The following is a 16,351-nucleotide window of genomic DNA, read 5'->3' as shown; positions in this document are numbered from 1 at the left end:
TCACATGTGTTGCTGATGTGGGTCTTTATCACTTAACTTCCCCCCGCAAGGTCAGCGTGGGATTGAGTAAAACGCTGAGCTTGGTCCGAAAGCGAGTAAAGGAGACGGCTGAGAGAGGCTTTGTAAGAACATCAGCGATTTGATCACAAGAGGGAACATATCGAACTGCCATTTGATTGGAGATAACCTTTTCTCTTAGAAAGAAAAAGTCAAGTTCAAAGTGTTTAGTTCTAGAATGCCATACCGGATTTGCACTGAGAGCTATAGTACTGAGATTGTCACACCATATAACTGGGATGTTAGTGGAACCAATGTGAAGTTCTGACAGAATTGATTTAAGCCAAAGGAGTTCAGCTGTTGCATTGGCTAAGCTGCGATACTCAGCTTCCGTACTCGAGCGAGAAACAACAGTTTGCTTTTTAGAATGCCATGAGATAGGAGAGTTGCCAAGAAACCAACAAAAACCAGAAGTAGAACGTCTATCATCAATGTCATTTCCCCAATCGGCATCAGAATATCCTGTCAAAGTAAGCCTAGAGTTGGCAGTGAGATGAATTCCATAATGCAGAGTGCCATTGAGATAACGAAGTATTCTTTTGACAGCCACCCAGTGCAAGTGAAGTGGATGATGCATAAACTGACTCACTTTATTCACACTATAAGCGATATCCGGTCTTGTGAATGTCAAGTATTGAAGTGCACCAACAGTGCTGCGATAAAGAGTGATATCTTCAAAAGGATCGCCTTCTCGAGTTGATAGTTTGAGAGAAGAAATCATAGGAGTAGGAAGGGACTTGGCCTTGTCCATCTTAGTCTTCGAAAGTAGATCTTGAATATACTTTGCTTGAGAAAGAAACAAAGTGTCCCGAGTTGGCCGAGAGACTTCTATACCAAGAAAATATGAGAGATCACCAAGGTGTTTTAATGAGAACTCAGAGTTCAGGCGATGAATAAGGGCTTGAATCTCTGTAGTATTGCTTCCTGTTATGACAATGTCATCCACGTAAACCCAAAATATAAATAATTGAGAGTGAGTGAAATCGAACAAATAAAGAAGAGTCAGCCTTGGAAGCATGAAAACCAATGTGCTGTAGAGTGGTCTTGAGTTTGTCAAACCAAGCACGGGGTGCTTGTTTTAACCCATAGATGGCTTTATGCAATCTGCAAACTAGCATGGTATTTCCCTGTCGTTGTTCAAAACCAGGGGGTTGCTACATATGAATGGTTTCATGAAGGTTACCATGAAGAAACGCATTATTGACATCTAACTGTTGGATGATCCAGCCTTTTGTTAAAGCAACTGTGAGGACCAATCGAATTGTAGTTGGTTTGACAACAGGACTGAAAGTGTCAAAGTAATCCAGGCCAGCAGTTTGAGAGTATCCCTTAGCAACAAGACGAGCTTTGTAGCGAGCTATGGAGCCATCCGGATGTTTCTTGAGCTTGTACACCCATTTGCAGCCAATAATGGGAGTGTTCAATGGAGGAGAGACCAAAGACCAGGTGTTGTTTTTGAGTAAAGCATGATACTCATCTGTCATTGCCCGTTTCCACTCATTATGAAGCAAAGCGTCTTGAAATTTAGTGGGTTCAGTAGTAGGAAGATGAAGGGCATGGTATAGCTTGGGTTTAAAAACTCCAGCCTTGGATCGAGTGACCATAGGATGAGTATTCTCTGGTATAGGATCTGATGTACTACCTGTGTCACATATAGGAGCAGAGACAGATGGAGAAGAAGATAAAGAAGGAGGGGAAACAGGAGTATCTGGCAAAGTCGTGACTATAGGATGGGAAGGACTGGACTCAAGCGGAGTTGACATATGTGGAACAAGAAAAGGAATATGAGGAGGGACAAGAGAAGAGGGAGGTGTACTGATAGATGCAGAGGATGTAGCTAATGGTCGGTGAGAAAAAGGAAATGAGTTTTCATCAAACTTAACATGTCTGGAAATATAAAGACGGCCATCTTCGCTGAGGCATTTATATCCTTTATGTTTCGTGCTGTAGCCAAGGAATGTACATGCCTTGGAGCGAAAGGCTAGCTTGTGAGAGTTATATACGCGGAGATAAGGAAAACATAGGCAACCAAAGACACGGAGAAAAGAATAATCAGGAGTAAGTTGAAATAACCTTTGAAGAGGGATTTGTTTATGCAGAGTGGAGGTAGGCAGCCTATTAATTAAGTAAACAGCAGTGGAGAAGGCATCATCCCAATAAGTAAGAGGCATATGTGCATGAGCAAGTAAAGAAAGACCAGTGTCGACAATGTGCCTATGTTTTCGTTCCACAACACCATTTTGTTGGGAAGTATATGGGCATGTTACACGATGTTCAATTCCAAATTTTTGAAAGAAAGGAACCAATGATCGATATTCCCCACCCCAATCTGTTTGAAGAGCTTTGATCTTGTGGTTGCATTGCAACTCAACATTAGTTTTAAACCTTTGAAAGATCTGAAATACCTCGGATTTGTGTTTAATAAAGAAAATCCAGGTATATCTACTAAATGCATCAACAAAACTAACATAATATCGAAACCCATTATTGGAAATATGGTGAGCTGGACCCCAAACATCAGAGAAGACAAGTTCAAGTGGTTTAGAGTAGACTGTGTGAGATTTTGGAAATGGCAATTTATGATTCTTTCCCAACTCACAAGCAGAGCAAAGAGCAATATTGTCATTTCTTTGAAAAGAGACATTACAATTGGTTAAAACTTGTTTTACAGTAGGAAACATGGGATGACCTAGCCTATAATGCCATCTAGCTAATGTGGATGATGCCACTGGAGGAGGATGATGTGCTGGCTGCACTTGATTTAAAGGAGAAATGAGATTGAGGCAGGATGCTTGTGTGGATGGAAGACGATCGAGTTTGCCAAGATGAAATCTGTATAGACCTTCATGTAGGGTGCCTTTGAGAAGCTGAACCTTGGTTGCTAGATCCTTCACAACACAGAATTGTGGGTGAAATTCAAAGAAGACATTGTTGTCTTGAGCAAATTTGCTTACACTAACAAGGTTTTTGGTAAGATGAGGAACACAAAGCAAATTATTTAGATGATATGTACGAGAGTTGTTATGTGAGGAAGAGTGAAAACGTGATGCTCCTATGTGTGAAATAGGTAAACCAGATCCATTACCCATATAAACTTTACCTTCACCTGTGAACTCAGATCCAATAGTGAGATTACCAAGATCATTGGTGACATGATGAGATGCTCCAGAGTCAGGGAACCACCAATCTTCATTGAGCATGTCTGGTTGCTTCATGGCTACTGCAGCAGAAGGAGGACCTCGATTTGGATGGGCAGTAGGTTGGAAAGGAGGACCTGAGTTTCTGTGTTGTGGAACAAAATCTTTATCAAAACGATAATAGCATTTTTCAGCAACGTGTCCAGAGTGCCCACAGATTTGACATGTTGGGCGATTGTTGTTGTTCCAGTTTTTCCTTCCACCTCTAAAGAAACGGCCACGGCCACGGCCACGAGGAGTGAAACTTTGAGTTGGAGTATCACGGCCCTTTGATTGAGAGAAGGTGGTAGCATTGATGTTAGGAGTGCTTCCATCAGTGTTGGTTGTGTAAGACTCAATTCGTGCCTCATGTGCCATTAGTAAAGCACTAACATCTGCGGTTGAAAGAGCATCAACTCTGGAGGTAATATGTACCACAACAGCTTCATATTCCACTCCAACTCCTCCCAAAATGTATAACACGTGATCATCATCAGAAATTGAATAACCACACACAGCTAGTAAATCAACATAGCCTTTCATTTTGCTAAGGAAATCTTTCATGCTAAGACTTCCCTTCTTCAGTGTTTGTAATTGCAATTTGTACTGCATTACACGAGCCTTGGATCTGGTGGCAAAGAGATGTGTGATTCGCGACCAGAGTTGAGCTGTGGTTGTACAACCGATCATTTGGGCTTGAATACCTTCGGCCATTGAACCAAGCAGAAAAGAGAATAGAAGCTGGTCTTGCCGACACCACAAGATGTAGAGTGGATTAATTGTTTCAGCCACATCCTCTGTAATCAAAAATTTTTGCGGAGTGGGCGTTTCTTCTTTAAGCAAATATTCCAGACCCAGACCATTAATTCCCGAAGAAATTTGAAGCTGCCAAAGAAGAAAATTATCATCACCAAGTTTTACGTGGGTGATCTGATTTGCTGGGTTAACTAGCACAAGGTTGGAGGTGGTGCCGAAATTGTTATGGGAGATGTTGCTGGAATTATTTAGTGAGGTAGCTTCCGCCATTTTTGGTAGCTCTGATACCAAGTAAGGAAAGAGGAAAGAAAACTCTCGTAATGGAAAGATGAAATGATTTCCTTGTATATTAAATTAATATAGCCCTACACTATTTATATACAACTGTTAAGGGTAAATAAAAGAATACAGCACAATAGTTTGTTATGTTTGTTACACAAATTCTATCCATAGATGACTCCAGAAACACTGCACATGTGTGGGTTCACATGTGTTGCTGATGTGGGTCTTTATCACTTAACTATACAACCACTCGGACTGGTTAAATCATTTTTTTAAAGTAAATCAGTTCAATCACCGGTCTGTTTATGAAAACATTAATTAAAATTCATTAGCTATTTGAAAGAATCAGATACAATCTTGATAACAGTAGGAATATAAACTCAAACTCGCTTCTGTCTACATGCCACAAATAATGCTTGAAATTTATGGAGATTTATACCATCAAGAATACAACAGCAAAGAAATGAACAGTCATCTGGGCTGGGGAGGGGAATGGTATGCTTCTCTAGAGAGAAATGATAATTCCCCAAGAAATGAACACTTTTGAACTTGACTGATACAACAAACAAAATTCACCAAGATTTAAAAGATTGGAGCTTCCGGGATAGTTTCGCACCCCAGTTAAATGTCAGATTATGGATTCGCGTCACAAGATTTCATCAACATATAACACTCACCTTGGTGGTTACAATTTTGCTTTTCTTTTTTTTTTCCCATTCAAACTGAGCAGTAGCCTTTTTCACAACTACTGAACCCGGTTATATTATTGATCCGACTCCAATCCGAGCACAAAGGAGAGCTGTTGACTGTGTATTCTGCAAGCAAACACATACAGCGTTTATGATTAGAAATGAAAGCAGGAATTTGGATCCAGGAATTCAAGAGAGAGGGCGGGGCGAAATTTACAAGTTTAGAAAATTTATTTTATATTTCAAAGATATTTAGTATTAGGGAGGAGATAGCCCCATTCAACTCATGTTGGATCCACCCTAGCACAAATATACTTGATATGGTTTGTTGTGGTTAAAAACTGAGAACTGAAATTATCAACTATATGTTAAAGAAAATTCTTATAACCAAAAAGGCAGATTCTACTGACCAACGACTCTTGTTTAGTGCCATCAAAGAGTGAGAACAAAAGGAGGAGCATCTTGTCTTGGCCCTGCTATGGACCGATACACGTAAACTTTGTCAGCTTGACTGTCATCACTTTCCTCGTCTTTGATTACTTCAACATTCAATCTTGGCATCTTCCTTGCTAGCAGCATGCACCCCTTCATGGTTAAATTACAGGCAGACATCCACAAAGACCGCATCCTCTCGTATTTCTCGAGCCCAGATAGAAGTGCAGCATTACCAAATGGGGAATCTCTTATCTCGAGCTTTCTTAACTTTGGACAACCTTCTAAAACACACTGCATCCCCCAATCACTGCTGCCAGCAAAAGCCACAGAAAGAGTCTCGAGATTTTTGGCATACTTCCCAATATACTCGAATGTAAGATCAGTCAGAAGGCCAGAAACCGATAGCCTCTGAAGTTTAGTGCAAGTTTTAGCCACAGCTGCGAATGCTTCATCCATAGGTTCATTTGTAAGGTAGTCTGGCTGGCCTGGATTCATTATGCAAAGACGGAAATGGGTAAAGTCTGGGCAGTTCTGGACTATAGTCACAACAGCGGCATTAGTCATCCGACGGCAAAAGTAGAGGACATAGTGTAGTTTGCGACATCCACGAGAGACGGCCAAGAATCCCCAATCTGTCACCCCGTGGCGATGATGCCTGTCATAAGGATCAGCAGGGAAGACTCGGAGTTCTTCGAGTAAGGGGCAGCTGGATCCAACGGCCTCAAGCCCTTTGTCTTCAACTGTATCGACTACCTATATAAAAATAAAATTATAGTTATGGATGGGAATAAGTTAAATATGAGTAAAGCCACGAAACTAGAGGCAAATGCAAAACCAGATTCAGATGTTTAACCATGTCGAGATTTGAGAATCAAATTGAGAGAGCTAATTCAAATGACAATTACTTACTAAACCCGTCATGATCAAAATTTCTTACCCAAAGGCGTCGTAAATTGGGGCAGTGAGCAAGAAGTTTTGAAAATTCGACACTTTGAAGAGCGGCATCGCTTAAGTTCAAGAAAGTCAAACCGGCACATGCTCCATAAAGAGTAGGAAGATAGGGAGAGGTGACTTCCCATAAACCCGAAAGAGCATGGAGATCTTTACAATTTCTAAATGAAATCTCAAGTTCTTCGTATTGCCGAGGCGCAAGTTCTTGCATGAAAGAGCCAGTACCAAGTTCCGTTAATTGAGGAGCAAGTGCAAGGAGCCGTTGTAATTGTTCCAAGTTAACACTCTCATTGACCTTCAGAACTCTTAATGATTTGCATCGACTAACAAGCCTCTCAAGGGTGTCAAAACTTACCTCACTATTAAGGCTAGCAAAATTTAGTATTTCTAATGAGACAAAGTCATCTGGAAAGCAGCTTAGCCAACCTCCACCAATGTCCTCAGTTACATTGTCCTGTACGTTGAGCTCCGTCAAGTTCCTAGAAGAGAAAGGCATGTGTTTAACCTTTTTCTCGATTAAAAACCGAACACGAGAACATGTAAAATGCCATTAGGGCACAAAAAGAAAAACTAAGTTGGAAATATTGAAAATCTGTCAGCAATTGGTGATTTTCAAGCGTCCCCTAGTTTATATCAGCTCATTATTCATATATTCTTTTTCAAATCACTTGTCACCCGAGCATATGTAAAGTCAAAGGGGGCACTCACATCAGTGGGTTCTATTTGCACATCATTCAAATTTCTCCCAAGAAACAACTTTCATCTGCCTGGCATTATTTTCAATGAAGGATAACATTGCAGCAGCAATGCAAATGGAAAAAAATAATCTTAATTAAAAGTAAGTATTCAAATTATTTTTGTTTTCAGTTGAAAAAAAAAAAAGAGATTTGTCTGCTTTTTGGATTGTCATCTTGCACATAGATATCAAAGTGTTTAAGAGCAAGAGTAGATCATTTGGGACAAGTTACTAGGTGACGAAAAGGAAAGAGTAATTAATTCAATTAATTTGAAACTATTCAATTGAACAACTAAGACGGAGTTTGGCTAAACTAAATTAAATTTATGTTTAGAAAAACTTATGTTCTTTGAAGGAAAAAATATTTATTATTATTTTTAATGTGTGTAAATAAAATATTGATTAAAAAATTGTGGTTAATAATTTACTCATTAATATATTAAAACTTTTGTTTTGTATATCTTAAAAAAAAGATAGAACAAAAACGTATTTTAAATTTGCTAAAAAAATAAAGTGATAAAGTGTTGATTTAAAAAATGAGGATAAAACGAAGATTTAAAAAGATATATAAAGATATTTTGGACAAGTTAAATATAAAAATATGATCTTTTTAAAATGTAGAGTATCACAACTTTTTTAAAAACAACATATAAGCTGTCAAAATAAGCATTTAGACAACTTATAAGTTGTTTGCAATTTTTTTTACCAAACAAATTATGAGAGCTTATATAAGCTCTGTCAAACACCCCCTAAATAAAAAAGGAATGCAAAACAATATGAACAAACATGAATGACCAAGTTGCTTTCACCCCCCAACTTAGTATCAAAGAATGTAGATCTCAGTAAATGCCAGCAATTGTCACCGGAAACAGATACGCAGGAAAAAGTTGTGTGTCATGTAAGTTTGAGCAAGAAAGATTTATAATTGCGTGTTCCGCAAATAGTATCACATATGGTCAGATCACAGAGATATAGTAGCATACACATTCATTAAAAAAGCCTATTGACCAATTAAACTCATAAATTTAACCAGAATCTTCAAACCAAGAATGAATTTGATAGTGAGATTATGAGAAGAACAATGAATCTTCCAATCATGTAAAAGTTCTAAACATTCAGCCAAAAAAAAACAAATAATAAGTTCATAAGTCATCGCTACACAGTCAAACTAAACATGGCCTCTCTGGGCCAATGAACGCTGGGATAAGTTGCATCAAGGTCATTCTATCCAATTAAAGACAAAGTAACAGGTCAGATGTCACATCAAGAAAGCAAAACCAAAAGCTTCGAAACAAAATTATAAAGCAGGAACACTTCAATTTTCCACTAGAATCCATCTGTTTTCCACAGCACACAAACGGACAAACAAAAAAATGAGACCTCGAAACAACCTCATTTATTTCTCAGCCACATCAGAAAACATACCTTTCTAATATCATTTAATAAGCCAAATGTCATGAACTACAAGTACCATTTAAGGTAATTGCTTCAAGCATAAACATATAATTGACAGCTTCGATGACGCTAAAAATTTCATATAATCCCACTAAAAAGGAATTGACAAGAGGCACCGATGTTCTACAAACAACTAAAAGCACAACAAAGACCCTTGATTTCTTGCCAAGAATAGAAAATCTTGAATAAATCTGATCAGTAAGCATCTAAACATCTAAAGCTACATATCAAATGCATATAAACACACATACCATTTATAGGAAACCAAAGAAAATTAGCAACCAATGTCACAGATTCAAGATTCATACAGGAAGAAAAATTTATAAAACTGGTCTTACATGCAATGAGTGGCAATGGCATTGAGTCCATCATCGCTGAATCCATCGCAACTTGACAAAGATAAAACCTTGAAGCCCGGAAATGACTTAGCCAAGAGCTCCAAGCTCTCATCACTAACAGTCATTCTCTTTAACCTCAGCTCCTCCAAAAAAGGGTAAACTTTTGCAAACATGACCAGCCAAGGATTCACATCAGCACCCCAATCTCTGGGTAACATATTGAAATCAGAAAATCTAGGTTTTCCTTTTAGTCTAACACTTTTAATTATTGGAAACCTTTTAGCAACAATCTCAGGAGATACAGAATAGCAGTTGCCTATAAACAGATTTGTTCTTGTCCATCTCTCTGCATTATACCAATTCTTGCAGACGAGGGAGACTGAGTTTCTGTCCTTGTGTGAATCTATGAGTGAGAGAACTTTTTCCAAGACTTCATCAGGGAATGACGAGTAGGTATGAGTTGATCCATTCGAGATAGCTGAATCTGGTGTTGAAATATTGGGTTTCTTGGGGTTTGGATCCATGCGCGTCAAATGGGCTCCTTGAACAGGGACTCGGGTGCTGAGAAGATTGTAATCTTTCACAATCATATACAAAATTCAGAACCCATTTCATATAGATGAATGTTTATCGAATAATGCAACAAACCATAAGAATATGAAATCCTAAACTTGCTAAAAAATAATACAGATAATAAATCTTGAAAATAAGAGGGATTAATTGACAACATCTGTGGAAAAGTAAAGAACAACTCGTTCAATAATAATGACGAAAGATTAAAACTTACATTGACAAACCAATATTTCTTCTTGATTGGAAACCTCAAATCTTTTAACTCACCTTGCTCGGGAATATTTTGGTCAAGAAAAATGTAAAAGCAGAAGCTTCAAATTCATCAGAACACTGACAAACGCAGAAGCAAAAACATATTGAACACAAGCCCAACAACCCAAAAGCATCAGAAATCCACCTAGAATTTGGAAATCATAAGCAAAATTAAACCAAGTAGTCCATTTGCTCACAGAATAAAGTAAACAAAAGCCAGGAAAAACAGAATCCATAAAAAAAAAAATAGGGGGCTTACCTTATTATTGGGGGATACTTAGAAGAGCTGAAGAGCCAAGAAAAAGCTCAGACAACCCACTTGCTAACATAGCAAGAAATAATAAAATACCCCAATTATTCGAACAGGGAACCAAAAATAATAATAATAAATTTGCAGTCTACATACGATAGATATACGGACCCTGAATACTCAAGAGTGACCTCCTGTACATGAAGGGCTTAATTATGAGAACGTCCACGTTAGCTGACGTCGACAAACAGCTGGAGGGAGATGCACCAAACCTCCGCCGTCGTGTGACGTCCACGTTGCTGCCAAGTTGGCACCCGTCGCAATTTATGAATTTTTCAATCCATATGGTCGCTTGATTACAAGCTCTTATATAAATAAGTACATCAATTTTTAAATATATATTTAGGGAGTGAGTCTCATGTGAGATTGTCTCTGTCATAATTCGTGAGACGGGTCAACTCTACCCATATTCACAATAAAAAGTAATACTCTTAGCGTAAAAAGTACTATTTTTTCATGGGTGACTCAAATAAGAGATCCGTCTCACAAATACGACCCGTGAGAGCGTCTCACACAAGTTTTTGTCATATCTAGGATGACCAAATTGTCTCTAAAATCAAATAATTACAATAAGTCGTTGTGTAATAAAAACACTTTCAGATAATTTATATATATATAATAATTATATTTTTATTTTCAAGTTCAACAAAGACAAATAAAATTGAGCATCTACAGGATTCTTCCAAATTTCATTATCCATTCACGTGTTTTTTTTTCACATCATGATCAAATATCACTTAAAAAATGAACTCATGCATCGTAAAATGTCAGTCAATTTCATCTTCTATTTTGGAATCATGACACACACAGTAAACAAATTAAAATTAATTTTTATGGAATTTACCTTCTTTTTTCCTCCAAAAGAAAGGATTGAGAAAATTATTTTATTCAAACCGGAAAAAAAAATCTTTTTGCCAAAATCGTTGATTAGTTTTACATGAATTTTTCGTTTTGTTTGAATTTTCACGTAGAATGCTGATACAATTTCTCAATATCATATTGTATACATGTTATATCATTTGGAATAACTAAAATCGTTTTCTTTGCTACACTTTATAATTTTGTTATAATCTAATTTATATCGTGATATCATATTTTGAGATTTCTATTCAAGGGGTGTAATCGAACCAAGTAACTCGTCCATTCACCTTCTCCTATACATCAAATTTAATTAGATTTTATATAGTTCAAGTACCCAAATTAATTCGTCAAATGACAATGAAGTCTCGTAGAATGAACACATAATCACATCTTTAGCCACCCAATTTACTGTTTTTAATTTGAAATATTTTTTTTAAAAAAAAAGCATAATTAAATCCAAACAAGCTAAGCCAATGATCTCGATTCTTCGTATCACCACCAATGTGATTTGATATTATAAATTATTGCATTCTTATTAAAACACAGCTGGCGTCTACTGTCCACCCATTTGCTGCACATGTGAAGCTCCAATCTAATTTTCATATTATAATTGTATGTTTGCTCTCCCAAAAATTCATTTCTTTTAATATATTAATCATGTTTTCAATTTATAACACCGCCTTTTTTTTTCCTTCTTTTTTATAGAATTTTTAGGGTGTATTTTGAATTTTTTCCTCGATGAAAAAACTCACAGAGTATATGTGATAGACTCATCTGAGAAAATGTTAAAGAAAGAAATCGAACTTCTAACCATGTATCAAACGTTCACCTACTCCACCAACTCAGATATACATTCAAGGTCAGATGTGTTATAAATTTAATAGGAAGTAGTTTCTGCTTAAGAAAGATGAGATGCTCAGAGGCCAATTTGCGATGATTAGTTTATTAAATAAGTCAAAATGTTGTGCTATATGGATAAAGATTATTTTTATTTTATTATGTTTCTGTACGTTATGCGTTCCTGTGAGTCCAGGAAAACTTCTGATTAGTGATTCCCATGTCCACCACTGTTACGGCCTGCTAATTAGCTTCATTAATGCGATTCAGGGATTACCATTTTTTTGTGGTCTTGGACTTCGCAAGAAAAACTCGAAACGAGACAGGTTTAGAGAATAATTTTAAGGTTCGAGTTCGAAGATTTTTTTTAAATCTTTGAAATAATTCCCTCAATCACATGGTTATATTTGTACTATTGGTTGGGGGTGTGTAGTGATTACTGCTGAAAATAAATAACCCATTACGTATGAAATAATTGACAAAAAACAAGAAATATACAAGGAAAAATATCAATGTATCCATCAGGGTCTCTATCCCAAATCCTTTTTTTTTATGGGCTAAAGTATTATATTACGTCAACACCTTGCATCGAGCTTCGTTTTTTTTTATCGAGCATCATTCATCAAGCTATACTTTAAAGTCGATAATAATTTAAATTTTTTTTAAAAAGTATTTTAATATCTAAAAAAATTTATTTTAATAGATCAGGCAGGACTTACGAGTAAAGAGTAAGTAAAAAAATAATCTGAATATATGAATAAGTTCTTTGAATCAACATACTTCATATTCTCTAAAAAAAAAGGCAACATTCATTTAGATTATATTAGAAAGATTTCTATCATGATAATATCTTTAAAAGTTTTTATTTTGTTATTGTATCATATTGAGTAGGTCTATTGTGAGACGGTCTTACGAATATTTATCTATGAGACGGGTCAACCCTACCGATATTAACAATAAAAAGTAATACTCTTAGCATAAAAAAATAATATTTTTTCATGGATTACCCAAATAAGATATCCGTCTTACAAAATACGACACGTGAGACCGTCTCACACAAGTTTTTACTTTGATAAAAATATCCAATACCGAATAAAATAGTTCTTAATAATTCTCTAAACTCGTTTTTTTATTAAATTTATTTACAACAGACTCGACATTTTACAACTATCAGTATAAATCAAACAACATCGAAAGGATATTGCAACAAAATATGGAGCACACACACATACAAACCACTAAAACTTGAGACACAACACACACATTATAAAGATAAAGATGAAAAAATTAAAAAATTAAAAAATCAGAAAACACGGGGGGTGGGGGGACTTGACACCACCAGGAAACCATTGTCTCCTTCGATTTTCACATATTGATTCATTATTTATTACAACAAATATGAAATCACCAAAGTCCAATCTCGGCTTTTGAATAAGAATCGACACACGAATTGCTGTCGCCTAAATCTTAAGAACCGCATGTTACCCAGCAATCAATACCTTTTTTCTTTATCTCTATAATTATCCAATTCTGCCCTATTTTTATAATATCAGCCCATGGAGTGCTGACACGTGTCCACCACTCTCTCGGTCCCATTTCATTTATTGGGATTTGATGTTGGGCTGCCCCGAGTCTATGTTCAGTGATGGCTTTTTAATAGCAAGGCCCATCCTTTCGTTGCGCACGACACAAATCATCGAATAATTCCATTGTTAGATGTCTCATATAGACCGAAGCTTTTGGATAGAGTTGATTCAAGTTATAGAGTTTATTCAAGTTCATGATGTTAAGATTAAATTAAAGCTCAGACTCATTGTTATACGGTGAACTGTCTTTGTGAGGCACTCGTTAATGTCTTGTAAACTTCACGATCCAATTATTCATTCACGAGCGTGATGAGTTGTGTTAGATGTCTCACATCGATTGAATTAAGTATTCGAGACTTATATATATGGACTTGGACAATCCTCTCTCTTTGAGCTAACTTTTGAGGTGTAGTTAAGTCCAAGTCCATGATTTTAACATGCAGTAGCTTACAAACCACACTACTTAAGTAAATTGTATTGGGCAAACCCAGTGAGATAAGCTCGCTCTAAAAAGTGTTGGTAAGGGATCAAACTCGTGATCATTGGTCGAACGATCACCACTCTTCCAATCCAGACACCCTCAGAAACCGTCTTCATTCTTTTTTTGAATCAAGAGGACGTGGAAATGGGGTTGAAATTATGTAATGCAATCATCTCTTGTTTAAATAAGTAGATCATTGTTATATATGAGTAGATCTATTATCTGTAACACGGGTTAACTCGATCCACAATTATCATGAAAAATAATACTTATAACATAAAATGTGATGTTTTTTCATGAGTTAGATGGATCAATTATGCGTCTCACAAAATTGAACTATGAGACGGTTTCGTGCAATATTTATTATAAAAAAAAGATGAAAAATTCATGATTTTCGCATGAAATAGGAGAACAAGAATTCTAATGTACATGGAATGCAAGCTCATTATTATAAAGTTAAAACATATTATATTGACCATTAAGATACCAAAGAGAGATATCCAAGAGTCCAATTTTCCGGAATCTTTGCGTCATCCCAAGATCATATGGAATAATCATCTCAAAATTATAGTATACTAATATATTCAGTACTAAAACATATTTGATGAATCATTCTTTCAAAATATTTAGCTAATTCATAAGGCACCGATCGACTGATAAAGTAACAAGCACCAAACTAAAGAGCCACGCTAGAAAAATTATATCACTTTTGAACTATTTGTTACCTTAACCACACCCTCCGATCACTCCACAGCAATTTCATTTCTTGTCTCATTTTAGTGACTTATTCATCGTCTTTCCTACTAGCATTAATTTCTTCCAAAACTTGAAACCAAGCCTGCATTGAGTTCCTACAAGTTCAGAATAAATAAAAACTAGATAAACAAAGAAAGGAGAATTCGATCGTATGACATAGAAGTTTCGACCAGTTCATAGATCAGTTAGTTGCAGTCATGATCTTATGTTTCTTGTTAACGGAAGGTTCATGTGTATGATCAGATTTTCTCATTTCTCCGATTTCATCATCACTGTTATTTTTCTCAAGTTCGGCCCTCATTTTCTGGGCAAAAATCTCTTCCCCCTTTTCAGACAAAATCATCAGCAAACTATTAGACTCGTTCCTCGCGTTATTCATCACGTCGGCTTGTAAGGTTGAAATAAGGAGTTCCATGTCTTCTTGTTGTTTTTTAAGCTTCTGGATTTCAATCTTTGATATTTCTATTTCATCCCTCAAAGTTTCCAATTTTCTTTCCATGTCATAATTAGCATTGGTAACTACTGTACAACAACCACCTCCCTTTTTCTTTGGGTTCCGTCTCTTTACTTTCTGGGGAATTTGGTTACGCCTCTTAATGTTTGAGAGCATATATTCACTCCCAGCTTGAAAATACGGGTTCTCATACTCCCATTGATGATCCACTCCGATTTTCCTGAAACCCTATATAATAAAAAGTGATTAACTAATTATAACATCAACTTCAGGCAAAAATGAAAGTCAATTTTCAAGGTACTTAATTAACACAAAAAAAAAAAAAATTATGATACGATCTCACGATTCATTTTTTAGACGGATCTCCAAACCGACTGATTTCATGAAAAAGTACGCTAAAATAATACTTCACTTTAAGTATGGATCGAATTGACCAATAGATCCGTTATTAGACCGTCTCATAAGAGATCTGCTCGTTAATTAATACGCACATAGTTGTTGAGTTGAGATACAAAGCTTGACAAAATGTTGTGCTTAAAGTACAGAGGAAGTATCTCTGCGGAGAATTTGAGATGATCCCAAATGATGAAGCTTGTGCCCGACGAACTCCATGATATAATGGAGTTGGTTTTTGGATCATCCACTATATTGTAAGTCTTGAGCAAAAAGGGAGGTGGCATACACCCCATCAACCCTTTTAAGCACTCAGATATATCTAAATCCCCACTCATAGTTGGTGAAGCTGGCCGCATTCCACCACCGTCAACGTCTCCAGTTATCATCTTGTTCATTTGATGCTTTCAAATGTCAGTTGTTGTATAAAATGGTTTATATATACTCACATAGGTGGTGCACACGGTCGATGTGTAGCATATCGAAATTATATACTTGTGTTGATCATACTATATATGTGGTGTTGGGACAATTTTTTCATGACTGGAATATATTCTCTAAACGCCTATTATATGGTCTCAGGCTAAGTGATGGTTCATGTGATTGTAATAGATGTACTCTAGTCAACGGTTACCTTTGATTTTTGTGTGTGTATATATATATATATAATTGTGCCTACTTTGGACTGATATTTTATATAATCCAGAAATAAATATATTTATATATATATATATATATATATATATATATATATATAAATATATATATTTGTGCCTACTTTGGACTGATATTTTATATAATCCAGAAAAAAAATCTACAAATTTAATTATTAACACACAAATCATATGGAAAACTATATATTTATCACATCGTATTTATTATCAATATCTTTTATTATCTTATCACTCTAATATTATGCATTAAAATTATATACATTTTTTTTTTTGGATAGTAATGAAAATTGGATCTGCAT

General features: G+C 36.0%; 3 protein-coding genes across 9 annotated transcripts; all 3 read right to left on the bottom strand.

The window, feature by feature from the left end:
• Nucleotides 1-15: 15 nt before the first annotated feature.
• On the bottom strand, nt 16-4,449 carry LOC140836791 (uncharacterized). Its single transcript, XM_073202579.1, has 2 exons — nt 3,158-4,449; nt 16-981 (listed from the first exon to the last, which is right to left on the bottom strand). The coding sequence occupies exons 1-2, from the start codon at nt 4,257-4,259 to the stop codon at nt 29-31; spliced, it is 2,055 nt and encodes a 684-aa protein (XP_073058680.1). The 5' UTR covers nt 4,260-4,449; the 3' UTR covers nt 16-28.
• A 513-nt stretch (nt 4,450-4,962) lies between these two features.
• LOC140836792 (protein TRANSPORT INHIBITOR RESPONSE 1-like) lies at nt 4,963-10,111 on the bottom strand. 7 transcript variants are annotated; one of them, XM_073202586.1, is made up of 5 exons: nt 9,960-10,111; nt 8,876-9,436; nt 6,333-6,825; nt 5,371-6,148; nt 4,963-5,086 (listed from the first exon to the last, which is right to left on the bottom strand). In XM_073202586.1, the coding sequence occupies exons 2-4, from the start codon at nt 9,397-9,399 to the stop codon at nt 5,393-5,395; spliced, it is 1,773 nt and encodes a 590-aa protein (XP_073058687.1). In that variant the 5' UTR covers nt 9,400-9,436; nt 9,960-10,111; the 3' UTR covers nt 4,963-5,086; nt 5,371-5,392. The 7 variants fall into 7 exon arrangements, with proteins under 7 accessions (XP_073058687.1, XP_073058686.1, XP_073058682.1 ...); XM_073202585.1 differs by having other exon boundaries at nt 8,876-9,452; nt 9,960-10,101; XM_073202581.1 differs by having other exon boundaries at nt 8,876-9,845; nt 9,960-10,067.
• Nucleotides 10,112-14,434: 4,323 nt separating this feature from the next.
• On the bottom strand, nt 14,435-15,767 carry LOC140837413 (heat shock factor protein HSF30-like). Its single transcript, XM_073203564.1, has 2 exons — nt 15,477-15,767; nt 14,435-15,213 (listed from the first exon to the last, which is right to left on the bottom strand). The coding sequence occupies exons 1-2, from the start codon at nt 15,765-15,767 to the stop codon at nt 14,713-14,715; spliced, it is 792 nt and encodes a 263-aa protein (XP_073059665.1). The 3' UTR covers nt 14,435-14,712.
• Between the last annotated feature and the right edge of the window lie 584 nt (nt 15,768-16,351).

This window comes from Primulina eburnea, chromosome 7 (assembly GCF_022965805.1).
Source record: "Primulina eburnea isolate SZY01 chromosome 7, ASM2296580v1, whole genome shotgun sequence".
NCBI lineage: Eukaryota > Viridiplantae > Streptophyta > Magnoliopsida > Lamiales > Gesneriaceae > Primulina > Primulina eburnea.
Note: the sequence above shows the minus strand (reverse complement) of the source record. Positions and strands in the feature narration are given on the sequence as shown.

Bases quoted from the DNA above. Each gene is read 5' to 3' on its own strand.
- LOC140836792 (XM_073202581.1), bottom strand. From the start codon at position 9,465: ATGATTGTGAAAGATTACAATCTTCTCAGCACCCGAGTCCCTGTTCAA. The intron at 6,826-8,875 runs GTAAGACCAGTT...TTTCTCTTCTAG, and splicing joins GCCATTGCCACTCATTGCAT to GAACTTGACGGAGCTCAACG. The intron at 6,149-6,332 runs GTAAGAAATTTT...ATTTTTATATAG, and splicing joins CCAATTTACGACGCCTTTGG to GTAGTCGATACAGTTGAAGA.
- LOC140837413 (XM_073203564.1), bottom strand. From the start codon at position 15,767: ATGATAACTGGAGACGTTGACGGTGGTGGAATGCGGCCAGCTTCACCA. The intron at 15,214-15,476 runs GTGCGTATTAAT...TTTATTATATAG, and splicing joins TATCTCAACTCAACAACTAT to GGTTTCAGGAAAATCGGAGT.
- LOC140836791 (XM_073202579.1), bottom strand. From the start codon at position 4,259: ATGGCGGAAGCTACCTCACTAAATAATTCCAGCAACATCTCCCATAAC. The intron at 982-3,157 runs GTAAAGTTTATA...TTGTCATAACAG, and splicing joins ATCTGAGTTCACAGGTGAAG to GAAGCAATACTACAGAGATT.